The sequence below is a fragment of the Vanessa atalanta genome, chromosome 14, assembly GCF_905147765.1.
Source record: "Vanessa atalanta chromosome 14, ilVanAtal1.2, whole genome shotgun sequence".
Taxonomy (NCBI): Eukaryota; Metazoa; Arthropoda; class Insecta; order Lepidoptera; family Nymphalidae; genus Vanessa; species Vanessa atalanta.
This window is the reverse complement of record NC_061884.1, coordinates 3770064-3793980: the sequence shown is the minus strand read 5'-3', so window position 1 is coordinate 3793980 and position 23917 is coordinate 3770064. Positions and strand designations below refer to the sequence as shown.

Genomic DNA, 23917 nt, shown 5'->3' with positions numbered 1-23917 from the left:
AGGTTTAAATTTGATAGTTATTGGATACATAAACGTATAAAGAACAGTCCTCATCACGTAGCAATCGCTTCGTAGCGTTACGCTACGAGCGACAACTAACGAAAAAAAATTATAGATTAAAATGTTCTACATATCACTGTGATTAATACTCACGCTAATAATTATCTCTTAGATATTTTAAATATTTAATATTAAAGAATAATTTACTTTCTATTTTGTATATGCTACATATTAAAAAATCACATTATCATAAAACATAATAGACTTCAGAAGTTGATCTGAAAATAATGATGTTACAGTCATGTGTGATAGAGTTCAAATTTGTTTCACCTGAAAGTTGTCTTAATCCTTTTTGAAACTTAACCTTTATGAAAAGCGTTCATGAGCGGAGACTGACCGTGCGACACGGTCCATTCAATTAAAAATTCCATCTCCTAATCGAGTCATGAAATATGCAAGCAAATATTATCCCTTTTCTTTTGTACGCGCTGCATCTTCGCCCCACCCGCGCACGCACACCGACGCACGGGACTTATGATTTATGACTATCCCTTTCACTCCCACGCTTCGCGAATAGGGGGCGCGCACTGGCATCTCTGTCAAACAGCCGAGGCGGTGGCGACCGCGAGTAACCCCTGGCTACTTGGTACGGACTCGCACGCGCCGTCGTCGGCCGGCCGAGCGAGACGGCGCGAGTTGTGGACACGAGGCCGCGGAGCCCTCGCGCAAAGGGACACAGGACAGACGTTCTCGGACATCGGGCGAGAGCGGGCGGCCGGCCGCGCACCTGCCTCGCACCGCTCCGCACGCGACATACTACATCGCGAGACGCTACGATAATCACAAACAATATAGACTCTATATTTTAATAAAATTATCTCGTTTTATTTTAGTTCTGCAAATTTTATCGCTATTCAAAAACTAAATTTGGACTTTCTAAGAAGAAGTTTTCTCATAATTTTTCGGTAGAGACAGTGGTGAAAAACGGACTATCAAGTGTAAAAATATTTATGAACAAATTTTGAGGAAGTGCTAACGTATGTTTATTTTTCTGAATTGCAAGATCGCAGTTTGTTCGGGTAGATTAGATAGAGCACTGAGACGTTCATTCAAGTGTTGATAAGACCTTATGACCAGGCGAATTTTGTAAGTAAATATTGGAAACTGTGAACTGATTCATCGCAGCATGAAAAGAAAAAAGTAAGAATCGAAAATGTTTTGATTAAAATAGTCACGATGAAGAATTTAGAAAGATTACTAAAATAATGATTTTATTTAAATGCCGTCGGACTTTTATTGAGGATTACTGTATGACACCTCGACCTTCCTTATCGGAACTGTTTTGAGAATAGTACGGACGATAAGTCGCCGGACCGACGGCGGCACATGTGAAGTGCGCTAACATACTGATAGCGAGATATTAAGATAAAATTCTAAGGATAAAAGAAGTTGTTGAAGGTCTAAAAATAGGTGACCAAATCAAGATGAGAATCAAGATGCCAGCTGTACGCATCGCGCAAGGTAAGGTTCTAAATATTACTGATAAAATGATAACAAGGTACAAAAAAATCATTTGTCGAACTGACTGTAATTGCATATTAATCAACCCTTGTCGTACACCACTTTAAAGGCTTTCGTTCATAAATAATATCGTAAAAGTCTTCAATCAATATATTTTCATATGCAAAAAATGCCTCAAGAATTTGGAAGGTGATAGAGGCAATATTTTATGTGTATACAACATTTAACAGTTACAACAAAATTATTTTTAAATTAAAAAAAAGTCATAGTAGGTAATAGATTTATAATGAAACATGCATCTTTATAAATTTACGATATTTGGCATTGATTAAAACAGAAGAAAATTCTCGTGAACTTTTCGTAAAACATCTCATTAGCAAAAAAATCATCATCTCCATACACACACATCTACAGACTCTATTCAAAGCGAAGCTACTCAATACCCCAGCCGAGTGTCAATATTTGCTTAAGACCGTGGTCAGTCATAGTCCGAGGAAAATGTATGGCTATATTTTTTTTATAATAAACAATGTTTACTCAGGTAAAAAATAATGCAAAGGAGAAATACAAGACTGTTATATTTTTTGTAATTATGATTACTCTATTTTACTTACCGTAAATAAGTAGAAGATATTATTCATGTATTTTCCGTTGTTTTTTTATTTTATATGTGCAACCACGATATGATGTGACAAAGTCATAAAAACTATTACAATCATGATAACATAAATTTACTGATGTCACAGTTAATAGTCGATATTGTTTATACATCACGTTTAAAAAGAATGGTTTTAAAAAATATAGGGTAGCAATATTATTTATTTAAATATGTTAAAGACACTCATATTTCTTTAACATTATTTTTATAGAAAATAAAATATAATTAACGATACTATTATTTTCATTTAAAATTTCAAACTAAAAATTCCACTTACGAATTACAAAAATACAAATTGATATATCTGAAGGGAGATCATTTCAATAATAACTTTTATAATATAAGTATTACATTATAAAGCGCAATTAACATAATTATTTAGGTATATAATCCACACGAAACAGAAGGTCTAACTTAGTAGGTATATAATTAATAGCAATAAATGTCATGTTAAATCCCATATATATTATTATATAAAAGTCTTTTCAAATATCGTGTAAGTACTTTCTCTCTCTTCTTCGCTTTCTGTCAAATTCTGTATTTTATTTTTCATTAATATATTTCACGTCCAGATTAATAATATATATCTTATTTAATATATATAACAAACGCAAACAATCTTAAATAAAAAAATATATAAACATACTATTCTAAAAATATATACAAAATATTATTTTATTTAAAAGTAGAAGGAATTAAAATATAGATATATATATATATATATATATATATATAATGAGAATATATATAATTAAATATCAAATATCTTAAAACTGTTTCGTTAATGAAATGGCATGTCTACTTATTGTTCTAACTACATACTTTCCCACTGGCCAAGAGCTAGTTTGATTTAATTACGTATTTTATTCAAATGCAAGTCCGAAATGTTCCCATGTTTTAGTTTAGTTTCGAAAGAATAGCCATTTGACATATTTGGAATTATTATGATAGACCGGTGAGAATTATGGAAATTTTAACTAAATTTTTGTTGTACAAGAGATTTCATGTAATGCGTTTGTACGAAAGATAACGCTCTATTTCAATAAAATCGTAGAGAATACGGACATACCCGTATATAATCAAAGAAAATATAAAGCTATAAAATTTGCGATTAAAACTGTATGGAAGTAAGCAATCATTCAATGCATGCGTGTGCGCACTTAAGCGCACTGATTCTTCTCAAGCCTAGTGTTATCGCACACATGGGCAATTAGTGCAAGTTGACCGGAGGCGACAGGCCAATGCGATTGGTCGGTGGCAGCGTGACGTCATCGACGTCTGCGGCCTTCGCGCCCGATTGGTCGACACGCGTCATTTCGTCGATGACACGTTTGTTCTTATTTTGAACGTAAGAGGTCTGAGGTACTTGCTTTTTGTTATACGTAACAATGGTAGCCCCCTTTGTAAAAATGTGTACGTACGCGCGATATACTGCACTAACGATATTTTTATTTTTATTCAACCTAACTAGTCACACCTAATTGATGGATTAAGCAATAATAACTGTTACTTTGGGTACACGCTATGAAGCAAGAAAGACAACGGTCGCAGATTAAAAATGCACGCCACCAAAAAGTTTTAACACAATCTCAATTACGGAACTGAAACTGTCTCAAACCTTTTTGGTTTTTAGGCCCTCCTCAAAAGTGTGAATTGGGGAATCGTCAAATTACTTTATCAGGTGCGAGGCTAGACGGCCTGAGGAAAACGTCGGCTAAACTTTTGAAAAGTTTTAAAAATACAAGTTAACTTTGCCCGCGCTTCCACTTCGACTCTAAATAAAATATTAACTCGCTCACCGATTTGTTTTTGAACAAACGTATACAACTAATTGACACGGGCTTTTGTACCCTTAATAACTTTTTAATTGATACTATGTTTAAGCCGTTTGATTACTATAAAACAATAATTGCAGTAAATCGATACTTGACCTTAATACTTAATCTCAGATTGCATTTCTAAAATGCTTTTGCCTCATTTTATTAATTGTTTTGTTTTCAATTGTTTATTTTTTTTTATCGAAAATGAGCGGATGGTACATAAAAGGGCCGATGTCAATTTAAAACATTGCCTATATCTTGTCTTTCGCCGCTTAGCGATTCAATATGTCTTCATTAAGCGAATATCGAAGCATCGCATTTGCAAGCGGAACACTCAATCTTGATCCTTGTCCAAGAATTATAGCTGTAACAATGGTCTTAATACTTCCATCTAATTTTTGTTTGTTACTTAATAATTATAACGGTTCCTTTAAGCAAATAAATAAATAAAGTCTAAATTAGAATATGTATTATTACATTTATAACAATAAAGCATTTCACTAAATTGCATGTTATCAATAAAACAAAAAGTGACCAACCTTTTATAATTGCTATTACTTACCGATATTAATCGATAGGTTTTATCAAATCTAACACAATTATTTGAATTAGCGTAAATTACGAGATAACAAAAGATTTTCATAATTGTTAAATGTCCATTCTGATGGCACGCCCTGCATAATTATCCTTGCAATCGTGAGAAAGAAACAGCCTCCACAAATGCTAACCAAGACCGATTCCAATAAATTGAATTCGTCAAATGAACGTATAAATTCGCCAATTGACATCATTCGTCCATTAGAGAAGAATAAAAATAGAGAAAAACTCTCTCCTTCGTTGGGTTTGGATAATTTATTTAGATGAGTACAAGCAGTTGATATTTAAATTATGGGAATAAAGTTAATTTAGTATTTAGAATAATGATATAGCGGACGGCGGCCACCCGTTCGGAGTAACCAACTGGACCGGCAAGTGTTTTTTGTCTTTTTAGATGTCCGTATCGATCGGCGTTTTTGCGATTCTTAAGATAAAGATGTATGGATTAACATATGTTATATCAGCGGAGGTCCAGACCATATTTAAATTGGATTTATTAGTCCGTCCCTATTAAATGATTCAACGTTGGGGGTATTTAAGGGAGTGATACGGTATTTTAAATTAGTACGGGATACACAATTGTGTCGTGGACAACATCCAGCTTTCTTTTTGAAGATGCAAAGCAAACAATCCATTCTGGAAGAGGAGATTGGACAAAAGGATTATTTTTTTCAACAATACAAGTTGCATTACAAACAATGGAAACAGTAGCCAAACATCTTTTTTTTGTGTTCAAGGTGTTGAACTAAATATAATCTTTAAAGAAAGACGTAAAGGAGACAATTATGTTTCGAATACACTTATCAAGTACTAGTAATCTGTGTTGTTTATTGATGTTTACTATCGTTAATGCGATTTGATCACAAAAGAATTATACTTATTATATTTTCTTTATGTCCATATTATATTATATGATATTTTCAATATTGTATCGTGCAATTTGTTTTAAATTACTGGCGCACGTCTAAAGTATTCTAAAGCCATTTTAATAGCGAGACAAATAAAACAACGGACTTTGTGGAGTCTCTATTCATAAAGAAATTCAATTCAGTCTTCATTGTGAACCAAATTTCCTTTGACCAATGTCCGCCCATTAGGCTCTATTACGTCTAGTAAAATAAATACTCGGTTAAACACAATGGGATAAAAAATGTTCATAACAAGAATTAATTTATTGTAAGCCACGATCAATAGACGGCGAGTGGGTGGACAGTTTCTCAAGAGTCCATCTTTGTCAGGCTTTGATACCAATTTGTTAGTGTCGACGGTTCAACGCCAGCGATTTAAACTTTGGTAGGTGTAGGATTTTCGGCTTATAAAGGTTCAGGTATTATGAAAGACCTGATAGTATCTGTACATGTTCTGCAAACAGTAAGTTGTGATAAAACGATTACAGAAGAGTTTAAAATAAACAAAGTAATATCAATTATGATGAATAGTATAACAGTGATGCCTAAACAAAAGGTGAAAAGATTGTATCGAGATTCAGAATACAGGTTGACAATGGTCCCGAATTCGATAGAGGCACCTGAACCTCTAATATTTTCCCATGGTCAACCTTCGATAAACACCTTCACAAAAAATCATACCTTTGACAAACAATTGGTCAAAGAGATTTTTTTTTTTAAACAGGCTCAGAAGTTCGCACCCACATGGTCGAATATCGATAATATTGTAACAATGCCGAATGGGTTCGGTTTCCATAGAGTTAGGCAAAATAACTATTGTACACTATTATAAGAATCCTTTCATCGTTTCTTGTGGAAAAGGGTTTAGGAGTGTCACTTTCTACTATTGTTGGTGTACTTTTTCTGTATGGTTATTTTGTTAATAAAGATCAACAATTGTTTATTAATAGAAATGATTTACAGATTTATTTTAAGAATAGATGAGGTTATGGCTTAACATTAATTACAAGTAAAATAAATCCCTATAGTAATCCTCGATTTTTGTCTGAAATCGTTAAGACTAGAACCACATTACATATTGGTCCTATATGATGAAATTCATGGAAACAACATTATTATTGCGATGGAAAACTTTGCAATAATTTGATTAACAACATATAACTAACTTAATTTACATTATAAGAACATAGGTAGAAACGATTTATCTTCGTCAGTAAACTTGATATAAAAATGATATTTTTTTTTCGAAAACATCCCTTACTAATAAAATATTTCATTTCTATAAAATATCTTAGATCGAACACATTTTGATTGACACGAAGATTGCAGTGTATCAAGTTCTACCTGATCCTTTATACAATTCGTCCCGACCTGTCTGTTCCGTGACCATTGTCCAACTGCCTTTGATTCGGCTAAACTTCGATTTAGTTTTTTTAAATGCCTACACGTCAGAATGGACAAACGCGGCTTTTAATAGAGCGCAGCGGTCGTAATGTATTGAATTACATCCAGTCCGCGGTCTTTTTTTGCCAATATTTATCCTGTTTGCTATTAGGACGATGAATAGGACGTATTTAAAATAATAATTTTATTAAAAAAAAGTATATTTTTAAAATATTAAATAAACAGTTCAAATGAATGAGCAATTATTTGAATACATCGTTATGTGTTCAAAGATTGAGAATGTGTTAAAAATAATGCATTCATTTTATAGTTCATCAAATCGGTTACGATGTTTCAAAGTCTCAAAAGGCTTATTGTTTCGTGTAAAGATATTAAGTGGGTGTTAAAAATCATAAGATAGTCAAAGGATTGAAAGATAGCGATGTTCGCTTATGATTTATATTGTGTATTGCATTGTGTCGGAAGGTTTGTAGGCGTTTTGCTAGATTTATAATAGCTTGCCCTTTCCTTTAACTAAATACGTTGTTTAGTGAGAATTCAATAAGACTTACACCGTTATTATATCGGACTAGGTATTGTCATAAACACTCGCGTATATTCGTTTCAATCATTTATTTGATATTTTTATTTCTTTTTTAAATACATATTGTAATTATTTTAAGATTTTGAAGGAAAGTTTAAGGAATTTGAAATACATTAATATTAATAATATTTTTCTTCGTATGACAAAATTAATAGTGACATTACGTTTGTTTAATACTAAATTATAATACTCAGTAAGACACTACGTTACTCATTATACCAATAAAAGGAAAAGTAGACTTATTCTGTAAAAACAAATTTGACTCACCGCAGAACACCAGCGTGAAATGACGTAAATTGATACATAATATTAAATTAAAAATTATAAAATTTAAATGATACACGTATTAGTAAATCACCGTAAGTATATTGTGTAAACGAGTATTCGAGTGAGATTCGAAGTGAGTTCTTACAGAATAGTTCTGCAGTGCGGACAATATAGACCATAACATCGTATAGACACGCCAACGCATTCTAGGTGTCACAGCGGTTTGCGATTGCATTTCCGGACGAACGGTTGATGTGTATAAAGTCGTATCTGCATACAACGCTGGGAGCTTTCCCATACCGGGCAGTTCGTGACCGCTTGCCTTGTTAACGCGATGACCTGAGCCGAGATTATGCACTTACATCCGTTTGAATGATGACTGCTTAATTGAGGTCATGTGAATTGTGTACGCTCACTGTAAACAAAGCGTGATTTTTTTGCAATCCGCCATAAATGTAAAAGCGTAGAGAGCGCTATGATTAATTAGTTCCTTTATACCGCAGCGGAACATTGTTATAAACTTTATATTTTATATATTGTTTTAAATTTAGAACTATAAAATATAAAAAAGTACACAAATATAAATGTCACTGCATACTAATTGATTAAAAAATAAAATAAAAAACTACCCATAAGTTATGCTCATAATTATAACAATAAAAAAATTTAACAGAAAATAATTTGAGAACAAGGCGTTAATTTCACATTTGATTAAACAAAGCACTCGCAACCACAAAGCATGCAAGTGCAATATCCTACGATTTGCTCCACTATGTTATTTAAGTAATGCAAATTAGACTCTATATTTTGTACTGTACGGTTCGTTTTACCAATACAAGAGTGTCTAAGTAAAGACGAGCACAATAAATTTGATGGCGGCCGCAAAGATCGGTTTTCTTCCGATCAGCAGATAACCGCCGAGTGACCCGTGCGAGCCGTGGCCCATTGTCTACTATAGTTCAAACGTCAGTAAGAAACGATTAGAGTTGGATTAGGAGTAGATTCCCCATTGTGCACGGCTAGGTTAATGTCAGAGGTATAGGTACTTAGTACTTAGTACATACCACGAACGCTTTGTTAACAATTACGAAAAGAATGTTTTTTTTTATAAAATTCATATTTTCAATCTATATTTAATATACGTTTTAAATATTTATAATGAGGACTTCTGTATTTTTATAAAATAAACAATTATCAGAGTCTTAATTTCAACATAAAACTAATTCCAATAATTTATTACAAAACTGCCATATCTATTTGTATCTAGTTCTATGTCTACGTGTAAGCTATTAACACAATGTGATATAATCTAAGTGCTGATTAACAAACAGTTAATTGGTTTCAACAACGAGCGCTGTCTTAGCACATTTGTGAAAAAAAACACCTAAAATAAGAACAATTACATTCAATAAAAGACGTGAAAATATAAATTGACTAAGTTCTATGTATTGAATTTGAAATTAAAAATCATTTAGGGTTCGAGTATCAATCTATATTTTTCAGCATTAAATTTTTTTTATTACGAATTTGTAAAACATGTTTTGTACGAAGTTTCCTTAGATGTTATGTTAAATTATGTTAATTAAATTAACAATACAACAATTTTTAAAGGCAGGAAATAAAAAAGAAATAAAAAATATGTTTAAAAGAAATAAATGAAAACCCACCAAACACATTGGAGGAAATTGAAGGAATAAGCTCCAAGCTATATCCCCAACAGTGTAGGAAGCCAGCAGTGGCAAACAGAAAAACAAAAAAAAAATATTTGAAACACTACATATTATAGAAAAAAAATCTGCCGAGTGTCTTCCTGTTTTTCTCTCACGCTGTCTGCGATTTTTTGTTCCATTAGTTGACGTCCAACCCTTTGGATTCCATCAATACACACAATAGGACGAACACTGTCCACAATAGATTCTTGACCAGATTTTAAGAATACGTGTGTGAATTTAACAATATTTCGCGGTGCTTCCGTTTTCACTTTAATCTAAATAAATACATACATTTGATGTACATATCATATAACATAATATTGTATTTACGTTAAATTGATAAAATTAACAATTGACATTCAATATAAATACTCAATGATTGCTACAACAATTTTAATTCAGCTTATTATTATAGCAGATTATAAAGAATAACCATCGCAAATACGCAAGGCATGAAAATAACAAAACCAAAATAGTTTTACGATTACCGTAATCATCAAAACACGAGAAAAACACCGCGAAGCGTCCACTCCCGCGCAACATGCGTTATTGTCCGATTCTATAATTACCGAACGGAACACCGCTGCCACCTGTTCCGTTTTCACACGACCAGGTAATCCGTAAACTTATCTCGGACAACGGTTCGTAACTGTATCCTTTTTTGTTCTTCCTGCATTGTCACATGATAAAACTGTGATTTGGTTATAAGGTTATGTATTGTCTTCAAATTTTCAGTAGTCAACTTATTGTTGAAGTGACGATTGTACAATGCAGTTGTTAGTTTTTTTTTGTGATTAAACTACTATGGTTTTTCTTTTCTGAAGAAAAACTTAAGCTAACAAGCTAATTGTGTGTGTAACTGTACAAGCACAGGATGAATTCTTAATATAATAATTAAGGTTATATAAGACTCTGTGGTACTTGTGATTTGATGCATATAATATACTTTTCCTTTATAAAATATAAACACTACAATGATTTAATGTTTGCAGTTTAATTTTAAATCTTCTTAACATATATGATTTTTGAAATTACATGTTGATATTAATTATATTAAGGTTATATAGGCTATATAGGCTGACAATAAAATGCGTTTGTTTATTTTGTATTAAACGATTTTTAGTGACCAAGGTTCTAATAAACAGCTTGATTTATAAAATCAAATACCCCACTAATACTATATCGTAAATAAACGATCGAAAAATCAAAGTTGATAGTTTTGATACTTTATTAGCTATGAGAGTAAATATACTAAAATTATTCCTCTATTGCGTAACCTAACATCACACGCAATTTGTCGCGGTCGTAGGAAAATTGAATTATTGTATTGTTTATCACATCCCCTGTTATTTGTGCCTACCAGATGTACACTCAACGTCAATCTTCCATGTTTGTTTACCTAGAAATAGCAAACATTCTGTTCATTCTGCTACTGGGGTCACTACGCTCACATTTTGATCACGATTCGGTTATCATAATTTCATTACAACGATAAAGACAATTTCCTAAAAAGAATAATAAAATTATTGAGATAAAATTATTTAGCAATTAAAATGTTGTTCGAATTGATAAGTGACGGTTACGACTCGCTTAAAACTTTATAATTTTTTTTTTGGTGATTAATAAAAAACTTATCGCAGTATATATGTATTTCATTAGAATATATTCAGTGGTTCTAAGTTACGTAGGTAACAAGCATTCACACCAACGATCACGTTAACAAAAATTAAGATATTTAAATCTACAGTTGTTTAAATGAATATATAATTCCTCAGTTAGCAGTTCCAAAAATAATATCAATTGATTCAAAAGATAGGTCAGTTTCACACAAAAACCAAATCGAACCAATAATTCATGCTAAATATAACGCGGAACAATTACAAGTCAACCATCAATTCAGATTCCGAATAATATTCATTCACAAAAATCCATTTTCGCAGTGACATGCGCTTTTTGCTATTCAAATGGGGGACAGTTGTATTTTTTCTATATGAAACTTTCGCCGTGGTCTCTTCTCTGGGTGCAGCAGACGATTACGCATATTTTTGCTCACACGTTATTAGGGGTGGCGTGTGTGAAAAAAATTTACTATTATAAATAAAAGGAACCCAACAAAGGGATGGAAGAGCGATCGGGGTCACTAGGAAACGGCGGTTTTGATACGGGTTTTTTTTACCTGGCGGTCTGGGGGTTTTTTAATAACATTTTGGGACTCAAATCGTTTTAACTAGCCAGTCAGTCTGTGTTCATCTGCGAAGATGAACACATGCTTTATGACTTCAAGGAGACTTGAAGTTCCTACTACAGTGGCCAGTGGTCGTCTGGACTTATAAGATTTTAAGTTTAGTTTTGAGTTTACGTTTGCGGACTACTACAGCGAGTTATTGAAGTGAACTTAAAGTGAAGTTATCAAGAAAATGGATTTGTCATCAAGGAGTAAGTCAAGATTTTTCGACTCTGGAATCTTCTTGAGACGTAAAGGTATTTTAGTTTTCCTATCTTATGATAAAATAGATAGAAAGCTCATTCGGCAATGTTTTGTTCAATCAGTGTATCGTAATTCATCAATTTACATACATGAGTCGATGAATCGGAGTTAATATAGATTGAGGGGTAGCTATAAATGAGGCAATAACCAATGTTGAAGACAAATTGGAAAGTAATAAGGCAGTGAAAATGATATCTGTCCCGAAACATATCTCTGTATGAATCTGAACGAATCTGAAGCCATTTACATTAACATATAAATGAGTAAGTAAGTGGACTGTTCGTCGTCGGATAGTTTATAGATCGAAAGTTTTAGTGTATTGGTCATAAAATAAAATTTCTTTCTGCCATTCATCGACCATTTTCTTTGTGATTCCACGGAATATAATTTTAGTACCTATTATAAATTATCAGTGATTTTCTACCAATGTCTCTGTGTGAGTTTATACACTCATGTACTCATGTGTATATCTATGCATATGTATGTATTAAATGATATCGACTCTAAAGGAACTTCAGGCTCATTAACATAATGAAAAGATTTTCATTACGGTCCATTCAAGATTGATTACTTTCAAATAGAATAAAATATATATATCAAATACGATGTTTGTTGAGTAGAAGACTTTGTACAAAGATAGACGTAATACCATAGGGATAGATAACATTCCGCTGATTCTTATAACTATGCCTATATATTCATTATGTTAATAAAACTTTGATATAATTAAGACTTATTACACGATTGAAATATTTTTATATACGAAGATTAATAATACACTTTTTTTGCATTTATAATTTGACTTTCATGCAGGATAATAAATTAATTATCTACGTGATTTAATTGGCGGAAAAGAGTATCTACTGAGTTAATTGCTAGTTTTTCTTGGATGAATCAACATTTATAAATTGCTTATAGAGTGATGTTTCTGTAATTGAAGCTTAAATATTATACATTCGTCTATCACATGGGATGAATATTTCTTAAATTATATGAGGAAAAGTCAGATGTAAATGTTAACGCAGTAATAGCGCACGCATGCCAAGAAAGCAAGAAACCTCAGCACTTTATCAACATAAAGCGATATTTAAAAGTGTATTTTAGATATGTGCCTCGGCTGCATTGACCGCAAATATCTAGCTAGAGGGTCGTTTGTCAAAATAATGTCCGCTATGGCGTTGCGGGCGAGCGGGCGAGTTCTAGAAACGCGGTCAGCATATTACACGATCCCTTATATTATTAAATTTTACAATAATATTTTAGAGAATTAGCACTTTGTACATACACTTCTTCAAATCACTTTTTAATATATTAACTAATTTTTTTTTTTAATTTATGACTTTGCCATACAAATTTGTATTATGATTCAAAGTTGGAATTTGGAATACTTGTGTTTAATTTAACAATGATTAATGAAGATATATTAAGAGAATTAAGAATGTATTGATCTCGAGAATATTCCTTTTATAACGAACAGTCACCATTTAAATGAAATATTTTCAGCATCGACAATTTTAGCACCGTTCAGGTTTTCTCTTTCACAGAAATATATATTTCATCGAAATAACCTTAAAAATGCTTTAAAACGAAACAGCTTGCCAAGTCCGAATGACTACCATTTTACTCGCACTGCTTTCGTACAGTCTTTCTCCAAGCACGGTTAAGTTCTTAAGACCTTAAGAATAAGGTCCATTTTAACGTAAATGAATTCTTTTTGGTCCTCCGTACATCCTACAAGGGTTGGTTGTCTGGCAAGGCTCCCGACCGGACGTCGCTATGTAACCCTACTTTTATTGCTTTCGGAAAAACTGTATCTCTTGTTTCCATACTTGCGGGAAATTGTGCCCATTAAGAAAAACATAAAAAAGGTGTTTCAAAAACATCCATCAATTTTTAAAAGTACAAAATGCTAAACAAAAAGCTAAAAATAAAATACTTGAATCAAAATTAAAATAAAAAAACAAAACTGAATATTTTTTTTGTAAAAACAATATTTTTATTTTTTCATACATTCAAATGTATCATTAAAATAACTAAAACATTTAATTTAATAAATAGTAACTAAATTTAATTAAATTATTAATTACATAAAACCGGACATAACTGTTCTTAAGTATTAAATACTTTCCTATTGGTTGTTAAAGTTTTCCACTGACGCACACATAGATACATTGATATATGAGGACATACAGATAGCACTCGAAGTAATAGATACAGTTGGTGCCAATAATTAGAGTCGGGCTGTTAACGGCAGCGTTCCGAAATTAAGATTTTTGCCATAAATGCCCGTTGCCTGGCTAAACTGCCGCGCCAAGGATTAGGGGTTAAGCGCCGCTTAACTGGTGTGTCGTAGTCACGTAACGATGTCGATACAAATATTTAAATTATATAGTATATATTTTATTTTTATCTATGTTTGGTTTATGAAAGAAACACTATTTCATTGTATTACATGTTGTGTTTTGTTTAAATAGAAAATTGATTCTACAAGTTAGTTTTATTAGTATAGTTTTTCCTTCAATAATAACTAACATTCAAGTATCTTTCTAAATATATATTTTAGGGAATTTGGAAGACAAATAAAATGAACTGACGTATCAACATTTACATAAAACATATGAATTACATATACGTTTTAAGTTTAAAAGTAGGACCCTCATTGTCTAACATAGGCATTTAAATTAGACGTAATAATTTAAAAATTAATTTATAAAATACACCCTAATACTCCATAACTTTAATTTCCATAAATGAATTATTGCGTTTTTCTAAAAACCTACTTGTTTTATTTTATCGATATTTTTCTAAGTATTTTCATTTTTCACCTCACAGTGAATTCCGTTACAACACTAGTTATATAGTAAGTATAGGAGGTATGAGTCCGGTGTGGCGTTTTTATTGACACTTGTGCCGTGATAAACAACTACATTCTTAAGACACTGGAGTATTACACTGAAAATGGACCCATATAACTGATTGATACAATAAATAACCTTACATTAAAGCGTAAATATTCTTAACTATATTGCAAATACGTATTACTTTCGTTATAGCAAGTGAAGTATAATGTTACACTTTTTGATTTATTTTGAACCGATATTATTCCAAAATACTAGAATAATTTTTCAATTTTTTAGTCCAATATATTTCTATTAAGGGCTGTCCATCTCCCCAGGCGAAGTATCGTGTTACACATCTACCGCAAAAATGTTAAAAAAAAAGAATAAAATTCAAATCCCTCTAACGAACAGGCCAATACTCAGGAGGGCTCTGTTTTCTTACGGTAATTCCCAATGTTCTCCAGTATTGGATATCAGTAACACGATTACTGACCCGGTCCTAATTCAATCACTATGGTAGACTTTTTTCCTTAGGACGAATACCTGTCAGTAGCAGTCCAAATCATAGTTCATTTACGAGGTTAAAAAAAAACGTTATCAGCAAAAACATTAATATTTTCGTCTTCTCAGTTTAAAAAAAGAACAAATATTTCTTATATAAAATCTTATTATATTAAATTTTATATCGTTATCACGTTAATTTTTTTTTTATGCTAGCTCATATAATTTTTACTTCGAGATGTCATTTAATAGAAAGACATTTTGACACTGGCCACCGATCCCTTTAGTTCCCTTAGGCCGAAAAAAACAAGATGGAGATAATCAGACGTTTTTGTCGCTCAGAATTACGTCGGATAATTTGATTAGCTATCGGTGGGCGAGAAGCGTACCCTTAAGAGGTAATCCTATTTTATAGGTACGCCTCTTTAATTTGATAGTCTTTAGCTGTTTTTATGTTACCTTCTGAATTGTTTTGTATTTTTTTTTATTGATTGATATCGCCGTTCGGCTATTATTTACTTGTAAACTTATAAGATACAAGATAAAATACAACAATGGTTGAATCATTGATTGTAATGAAAAAAAAACTTCATATAAAAGAACAGTTATGTTGACTAACATTATTGATATCCGATAATTATGACTATGCATATTCTTTTTTTTTAAATAAAATAATTATTTTAAATATCATTTAGGTACTATATTATATTGGTATATAGGAAAATAATCTATCGTAGCTATAATTATGATGTAAAAAGGGTGAGTAGCCATTCTAGTGAGATCATTAGCGCGCTGTTGGTTTAGCCCGCCTTACGCCTCAATGGACAAACCTGGGCGTGGTGTTTACTATGGTCCTGACAGTGGCCCTGCTTATACCTCACCTATAATTATAAACATTTAATGAAAAGAAAGGCTTATGTGTGAGTAAGGGCGAGTCGAGCTGGTGACGTCATTAACGCTCTGATAATTCTGACCTTATTACACGTCAATAACTTGCGAAGATTGATGTTAGGTATGAGTGTCTAAGTGACCTTACTGTTTTTAATATTTTTATTCGAAAATATAAACATTTAATTTTCATTCACTATTATTTTTTAATATTGATATTTCATGCGTTGCAGATTGAGCAGCAAAAGTAAATTACTATTTAATTTGAAATATGAAAATGTATGTAACTTTATAATATACTAGCAAGATCAGCTAAGCGTTGTGCCCAGATAATATATCAAATGACATGGCTATCGGTGTTTCAGCGCCATCTAGTGGCGAAACACAAAAAAAATCTAGAAACCTTCCCTGAAAAAAATTAACTTAGTAATTTTCATGGTAATGACCAATTAACGGATGTATATATATAAAACTCAAATGACGGTTGCATTTTGAATTGTGTTCATTATTCCTAATTTGAAAAAATAGAACTTGTTCCAAACGTAAAGTTCATGTAACATAACTCATCAATACATACCTATTCTTAATCCGTGTATAATAAATAAATCTCCGATCAGTTGAAGCTGCAATAAGCCAAGTTGGTGTGTAAACATTCAAAAAGGCACGATGGAACCAAAACAAATTTTATTAAACAATTTAATAAGAGTAAAACAAGCTGAATGAAGCGAATCGGAATTTGCCGACAAGGTTTTATTTATAAAGGCCTTTGAACTGGATGTCCATTTCCGACAACTTGAACCATTGAATAAGGAGTTGTCAAAGACTATGATGTCAAAATTTATGCTTTGAAATATAAATAAGGTCTAAATTATTAAAATGAGTTTTTAGTTTTTAATAGTTTTAGTGCCTTCATTATTTTTGTTCCTCATGAGAACTCGCTGATCATGTTCCAGTACAACATAAAAAGTGGCAGTATGATGTGTGAAAAATATTATCTGATTCTAAATTTAAAATAATATTGGCTGTATTACAATAATATTCTTTACTTGAATGAGTTACCTTAAAACCTTTTCAGAGACAATTATATATTTTTGTTAACAAAGAAAATAAGTAAGAAAACAATTTCCCATTAACAACGACGAACATACGTATGTTCTGTTTGAATTGAAGAATTGCATTCCAAATTTAAAAAATATCGACATATCCTTTTGAAGAGACAAATGAATATAATCTCTTAATTTTACTAAAATTGACTTTAACTTGAATCATTATTGATAGTAATATTGAAATTGGAATTCGTAATAGACTTATTCTGAAACGCACGCAAATTACAGGGGCAAAGTAGTAACAATAACATTTGAATAGGACTCCATCGAGAATTGTAATAGAGTGTATGGAAACTAATGCTGGCTCCTGTCGAAACTTATAATAACTCCCTAGTACAATCCCACCCCCGCAGAATTCGATAGCTTGTATTTTTATTTCGAGTTATTGTGGTGAAAAACGTTTGATTTCTATGGTCACAATGGGGTAGCTTCATCCCCTGCCAATTAATATCGGACACGGTGGTCGCGTTGTGTCAAATTTGGACATATTTTTTTGTTCTTTGTCAAGTTATGGATAGGCCTATCAATCTTCTATCTTGTATTATGTGACCTATATTTTAAATTACTCGATATCTATATAAATTTCATTATATACGAGTTAATATATACATAAATGTCAAAATTATGTAAGCTCGATGTTTTTGACATCATTTTAATTGATTTTTACTTCCCGTTTGGTAATAATTTTAATGGGTATATTTTTAGAGATGTCTAAGTTCAGAAAATCTCACGTTTTGAGATTGCTAGAGAATTTTTTCTGATGCAAAAAGGTTTCTCCGCGTCACGTGTACTGAGCCGTGCTCGTTTAAAAAAGAAATATTTTCTTTATATATATGTATATATATGAATTTAAAAGTTAATTTTGCACTATAAATCTCGGGTATTAATGATCTTGTTTCATTCAATCTAAATATAAATTTTAGATTGTCTTTAAGTGCGTTCAGGGACAATTTGACATACCAAATTGCACTTATAATTTTTTTTCTGAATATAATTTCCAGTCATCGCTTTAATATTTGTAACTTTATCAACGTTCAACAAATAAATTAGTGAAAAACAGTCGTGTCGCTGGAACGAAATGTAATTAATAATTAATACGACGACGGTCGTCTCCTAACTTCTAAAACACAAGTTACTCGCACGGTGACCTTTTCTGTGGTGAAAAAACAATGCACAGATTTAACTGTCATGCCGATGTAGTAACGAGCTAATTTAAACTTTTCGGTGTGTCCCTTTGAAGGGTGGTTCCCCCTACGTCGTCACCTGAGGCGTTCGGCTAGACTAGACACGAGTTTTCAATAAATCTCTGGCACCGAACATTCTTATGTCTATGCCCACATCTGGACAAATTAGAAAAAAATAATAATAATTTATGCCCCTTACTGTCTTCTTAGCCTTAGCAAATCTAAGATATAAAAATATTGCAAGGTATAATTATGTAATTAAATATAATTTTAATATATAAAATTTTTCGTTTCGTTTTCTCGCAACTAAACCATTGTCTTTATAACTAAAAATGAACGTTTGCAGTGAAAACGCTTTGCACGTCTGTACGTTTGTCTTTTGCAGATTATTATTGAAAAAAGCAAATTTATCAATAAACATTTTTTTTTTCAAATAAACAGTTAACAATTATATCTAGAATAACATACTTCGAAAATAAATTTGCTTAGAATAGAAGAAAAAGATTTTCATACATTGGTTATTTAATATTAAAGTAAACATAAAAATACATACACAGTTCAATAGAGTAGATGAAATAAATCATTACAAATCAAATAGTGGGTGTAAAGTCCATAGCGCATGTGGTGACCACTGTCCAGTCGCGTGCGGGGGTGTGGCTACCTGCTTCGCTTCACGTTACCCTATACGGCCAATACAGCCGATACCGTTCGATTTGATAGGCGATTAAGTGATTATGTGTGAGATAAAGTTTGGTCAAGTTAAAAATTACAATTGCACAGTATTTTTTCGTATCAAATATGTTTTGCTTATATTTAAGTTCGTTCCCCAGTACGGATTAATCTAATATCGTTAATAATTATTAAGTTTTATTAAAACTTTAGCTTCAAATAAAATGAAATTCTTATTATTTAAAATGAATCAGAACGGAAGGAAAGTCAGAAGTTCGAAGAGGAAACGATTAAAAAACATAACCATTTGCCACGAGCCATGGCTGCCTAAATAAATTACGATAAAAAAAATCTACATTGACATGAAACATTTACATAATAAACCCCCTAAACAAACTAGGTAGGACATTGTAAACAAAGCGGTCGAATCATGTAGTTTTTTCGCTATATTAATTTAGTACTCCGGTTACAATCGACCCCTGTACATTATTCCGTAAGAAAGCACGGCCTACTTTCCTCACAAAGAGATTGAAGGAAAAATAATAATAAAAGCGTACGGAATGTAAGGGAGTCTGCATAGTACTTATGTAAAATTAGCTCGTACGGCTTTGATGTGCCGACCAATTGTGTGAGTCTTGAATATGAAAGTGCCTTTATAATTCTCGGGCGTCGATGCCGGTGTCGGCTTATTTATTAGGCAATTAAAGAGCTATGTGCTCCGTATGTAATGGGCGGTTTAGTACATAACGTCTGCATTACAACAAGACGGGAGGTTCGAGTGAGCTACGCGGTGACAGTTACACGATGAAAGTCACATTCAATAAGTACTGAAATAAAAATAAAATAGTTTATAATAATTGTATAAAAAAAATTGCCTTAATATTGAATAGATATAAATAATTTGTTATTAACAGCTGCGACTTCGTTTTTAAAGTAAATTGTAAATTAATACATACACATACTTAAAATGTATCTTTTTTAAAAACATGATATTTAAAAGGTTTCCAAGCTTCATTATAATGTAATCGTATTTAAAACGAATTAAAATTACGTAATCACATATAACAAAAGACCATATAACAATACTCGTAAATAGCATTTCTATTAAAACAATTATATCGAGTCAAAACACCGTATAAATCGGACACATCTGTTGAGACAGCGATTAACTTACCTGTCCCAACAAAAGTATGAAATAACCCCTCGAACGCCGCAAACTGTTATTATCCATTGAAAGATAAGTGGTCAACACCGCATCTGACACCTTAAGTTTGACGACCGTGACTGGGACAAGATATAATTAAATATAATTTAGCACTTGAAGGGTTGAAAGTGTCATTGTCCATATGTCGTTTTAATATTTGAGCCGTAATTGGCCTTGGATTGAATGCCTTTTCTTCTTGCGTCTGTTGAACACCAATCTTTTCTTTCGATAATTCATTTCACCAACTGCTCAAACATTATCTACATTTTGCCTCCTCCTGTTACTTCTACACTAACATATTTAAATATATTTTTGATTAATTTAATTTTAAAGAATTCGATTTTCATTTGTTTCTCTTTTGCAGCGGATGCGGACAGCGCGGCAGAGGGCGGTGGGTCGCCCACGCCCGGCGTGACGGACACGTTAACATGTGGAGCGTGTCGCAGGGCCTTCGCGCTTGCTGACATTGTGCGGTTTATACAGCACAAAGTCTCCTCCTGCGACAAGGACCTCACATCATATCACTGCTATAGTGCTGGTTAGTACATACATTTTTGAACACAAAGGATCGGCGGTGCTTTTGGTTCTTTTTTGTTTGAGTAATCAGAATCAAAATAAATTCAGGTTTTACAAACGCCTTTGAATCGTAATATTATAGTATCGTCCGATACTGATTCGGTTTTTCTTGAACAATATTCAATTGAATTAAATAATGATTTTAAGTCTTAAGATGGCTTGTTTTGTATTGTACTTGAAAATAGGATAAAAAGTTATTTATTCAAATAACTGTTACAGTAGGTACTACACATTGTTATTCAGTATTTTTTTGATAAGTCAGTAAGGAAAATTATGTCATTATATTTTATGTTTCATGCACAAAATATGCCAATCAATTTTATTACCTTATATATTAAATTCATAGGTCCAAACTCTGACCAAGAAGATGGATCAAGGCCTGGACAAATTGCAACGAGCAACTCGAGTGGGAGAAGACCATCACTCCTCACAGCAAGAAGACCGCCAAGTAGCAGGGTTCATACCCCGCCTTTGGCAAGCCCTTCAATAGCACCACCTGATCTTCTTGAAGATGGCGGTGCATCGAGTACACCAAAACGATTATTAGATGGTAGGTATTAAACACGACATTGAAAATGTCTGCTTAACGAAATATATTTTTACTGCCAAATACCATGCCATATTCGCGATCAACTTATTACATTGTTTGAAAATAAAATATTGATTTGATGCACATATTTTATCTGTAATTAATTACCAAGTTTATATTTGTTTGAACATGTCCTTAATCAACGAATGTTCGCCAGTAGCCGACGCTGGAGTATCAACACCTAAGAGAAGAGCATCTACATCGCCTATGCCTTCAAGTTCACCCGATGAAGACATAAAACCCAAAATCAAACAAGAGCATATGGATACCACAGGATCTCCTGAGGACCAAAAGAAATCAAGAACTGAAGTGGCGGACGCAGAATCTAACACAATGCATAGTGGTAAGTTTCTACTATAAATGACGTATTAACCAGTATTGCCATTCTTTAAATAAATAATAATCGCCATTAAATCAAAATAACTAAAGCAATAACGATATAACTATGTCATAGACCTAAGTATTAAGAAGCTTAGATCATGGTTTATTTAAAATGCTCATGTCATCGCATTTTCTTTGTACAACGTTTAGGATTTTATTAATGATTCCTGTCCACTGTCAGCTTCAAAGGATTTAGTCTTTGGAGACAATTTTATCGTACTATTCAGCTTTTGTCCTTTGTTGTGCAAGATGTTACACTATAACAATACCAGCGGCCATTTATAGATTGCTTACGTCATCATACGATCATACATTTTCGATAGGAGCTAATCTTGTCACACAGCATACGCACTGACCAAAAGGGTGTTCTATAATCAGCTTTAAAAAAAAACTATTATTCTTAGTAAAATAAATTCTCGTAAAGTAACTAATAAGAAAGTAAAATACAAAAAGATTAAAGATAAATAAAAATCGACGAATCAATGCTATTAAAAATAACACGAGATACCAGGTGGTGACTTTTTATACTTTAAATCCGATTATAATGATAAGATAGCAGTTTTAATCCTTTGCTGTTAAAGCAAGCGGTAAAAGAAGCTGAAACTCGGAACATCTGTATAACCGAACAATCTTGCGGGGGTGGTTCGAAAAATAATCTATCCGAGCATAACCCTTTGTGCGAGCAGATGTGCCGTCATTTGACACTTTTGTATTAAACCATTGCACAACAAAAGCTTTCTTAAACCCGAAAATTGTGCACCGTTCAAAATTTTCGACCCGCATTTTGTCAACAGCTTTGTAAGCCACTACAACTTAAGCGGCAACAGTAAATAACGAGAACTCGAACAAATTGTTTTAAACAGCTAACGAAATAAAAAATCTATTTGAGTAACCTATCCACGTATTTATGATAAAAGATCAATGCACGAAAACAATTAAAATGGTTTACAAATATTTCTGTCACAATACTATTTCGGATTGCGCTATCATCGAAATGTCAATTGCAGGTTCTGCTTCAACACCAGTTGTTCGGCTTATTGAGTTTATCCTAAACGTTCATATTAACCCCTTCGAGTGAGCTGTCAAACCAGCTATATTCAATAAAGCATGAGGGTCCCGTTTAATAAAATATTACATTATATTAAATTATTTATATCAAAGACAAAAGGAACGCATCTATAAATCTATTAAACATTGAATTATTATGACAGTAATAATATAATTCTATTGGTGACAGTTAAATCCCGACCTCGTGCCAACGTAAAAAGGGATCTTAATTTAAATTGTATTATTTTGTACATATTAATTAACCCTATCGCGTTATAAACAGATAAAGGGGATGCTTTGAAGAAAAAAATTATTTGCATGAACGCACGATTGACGTGCGCGCATTGTTATCTAGTGCCTTTTGTGATGACCCTTATGTTAACCATGACTGCGATATATACAAAAGATCCAAGGACTTGTGAATCAGCATTTGAATACTCAGCGGTTATTCTATACTCTTAAAGTTCAATATTGTACGATATGTCGATGTCATTAACGTCATTCCACGTGTAAGTTAGATTGTGATATTATAATTGTCAAAGATGCTACCGAGGTTCCATTGTAACGGGCGGTCTTTTTATAAATTTTTCAAAGATAAAAAATGTTTGGCGTGCTTCTGACACGTACACGTTCATGCGTTCGCCGTGACCTACGGAACTTCTTTGACTGTGACACAATGGTCGAGAATATTTTTAGTTTTTGTACTGACGGGAAGGTAGCTAAGTGGCGGGTTTTAAATAAGTGGGTTTTAATTTTAGATGTGACATGTTGGTGTTGTAAAGGTGAGGGGAAGATTGTCTCGTGCCTATCGCGTGTCCTTTGACTTAGTAGAAAGTAGCTATATTTAGAAAATGTATGTTATAAATGCTCTTCGGTTTACTCAGTTACTCTTTCATGAAATATTTGTTAATACAACTAATTCTAGAATTTCCATATTTGTTTCTGACTTAAATGATATCAATATTTTCACAGAG

The 23917-nt window shown here is 32.4% G+C and overlaps 1 protein-coding gene across 2 annotated transcripts in view; it reads left to right on the top strand.

The window, feature by feature from the left end:
* The first annotated feature begins 768 nt into the window (after nucleotides 1-768).
* The window catches only part of LOC125068869 (B-cell lymphoma/leukemia 11A), a 34698-nt gene continuing 11549 nt past the window's right edge, over nucleotides 769-23917 (top strand). Inside the window, exons 1-4 of one of the 2 annotated variants that reach the window (XM_047678220.1) lie at nucleotides 769-1521; nucleotides 20715-20888; nucleotides 21273-21476; nucleotides 21676-21858. In XM_047678220.1, coding sequence (XP_047534176.1) covers nucleotides 1485-1521; nucleotides 20715-20888; nucleotides 21273-21476; nucleotides 21676-21858 — 598 coding nt within the window. In that variant the 5' untranslated portion in view covers nucleotides 769-1484. Of the gene's footprint in view, nucleotides 1522-20714; nucleotides 20889-21272; nucleotides 21477-21672; nucleotides 21859-23917 lie in introns of both variants that reach the window. The other variant, XM_047678218.1, reaches the window with a different exon arrangement.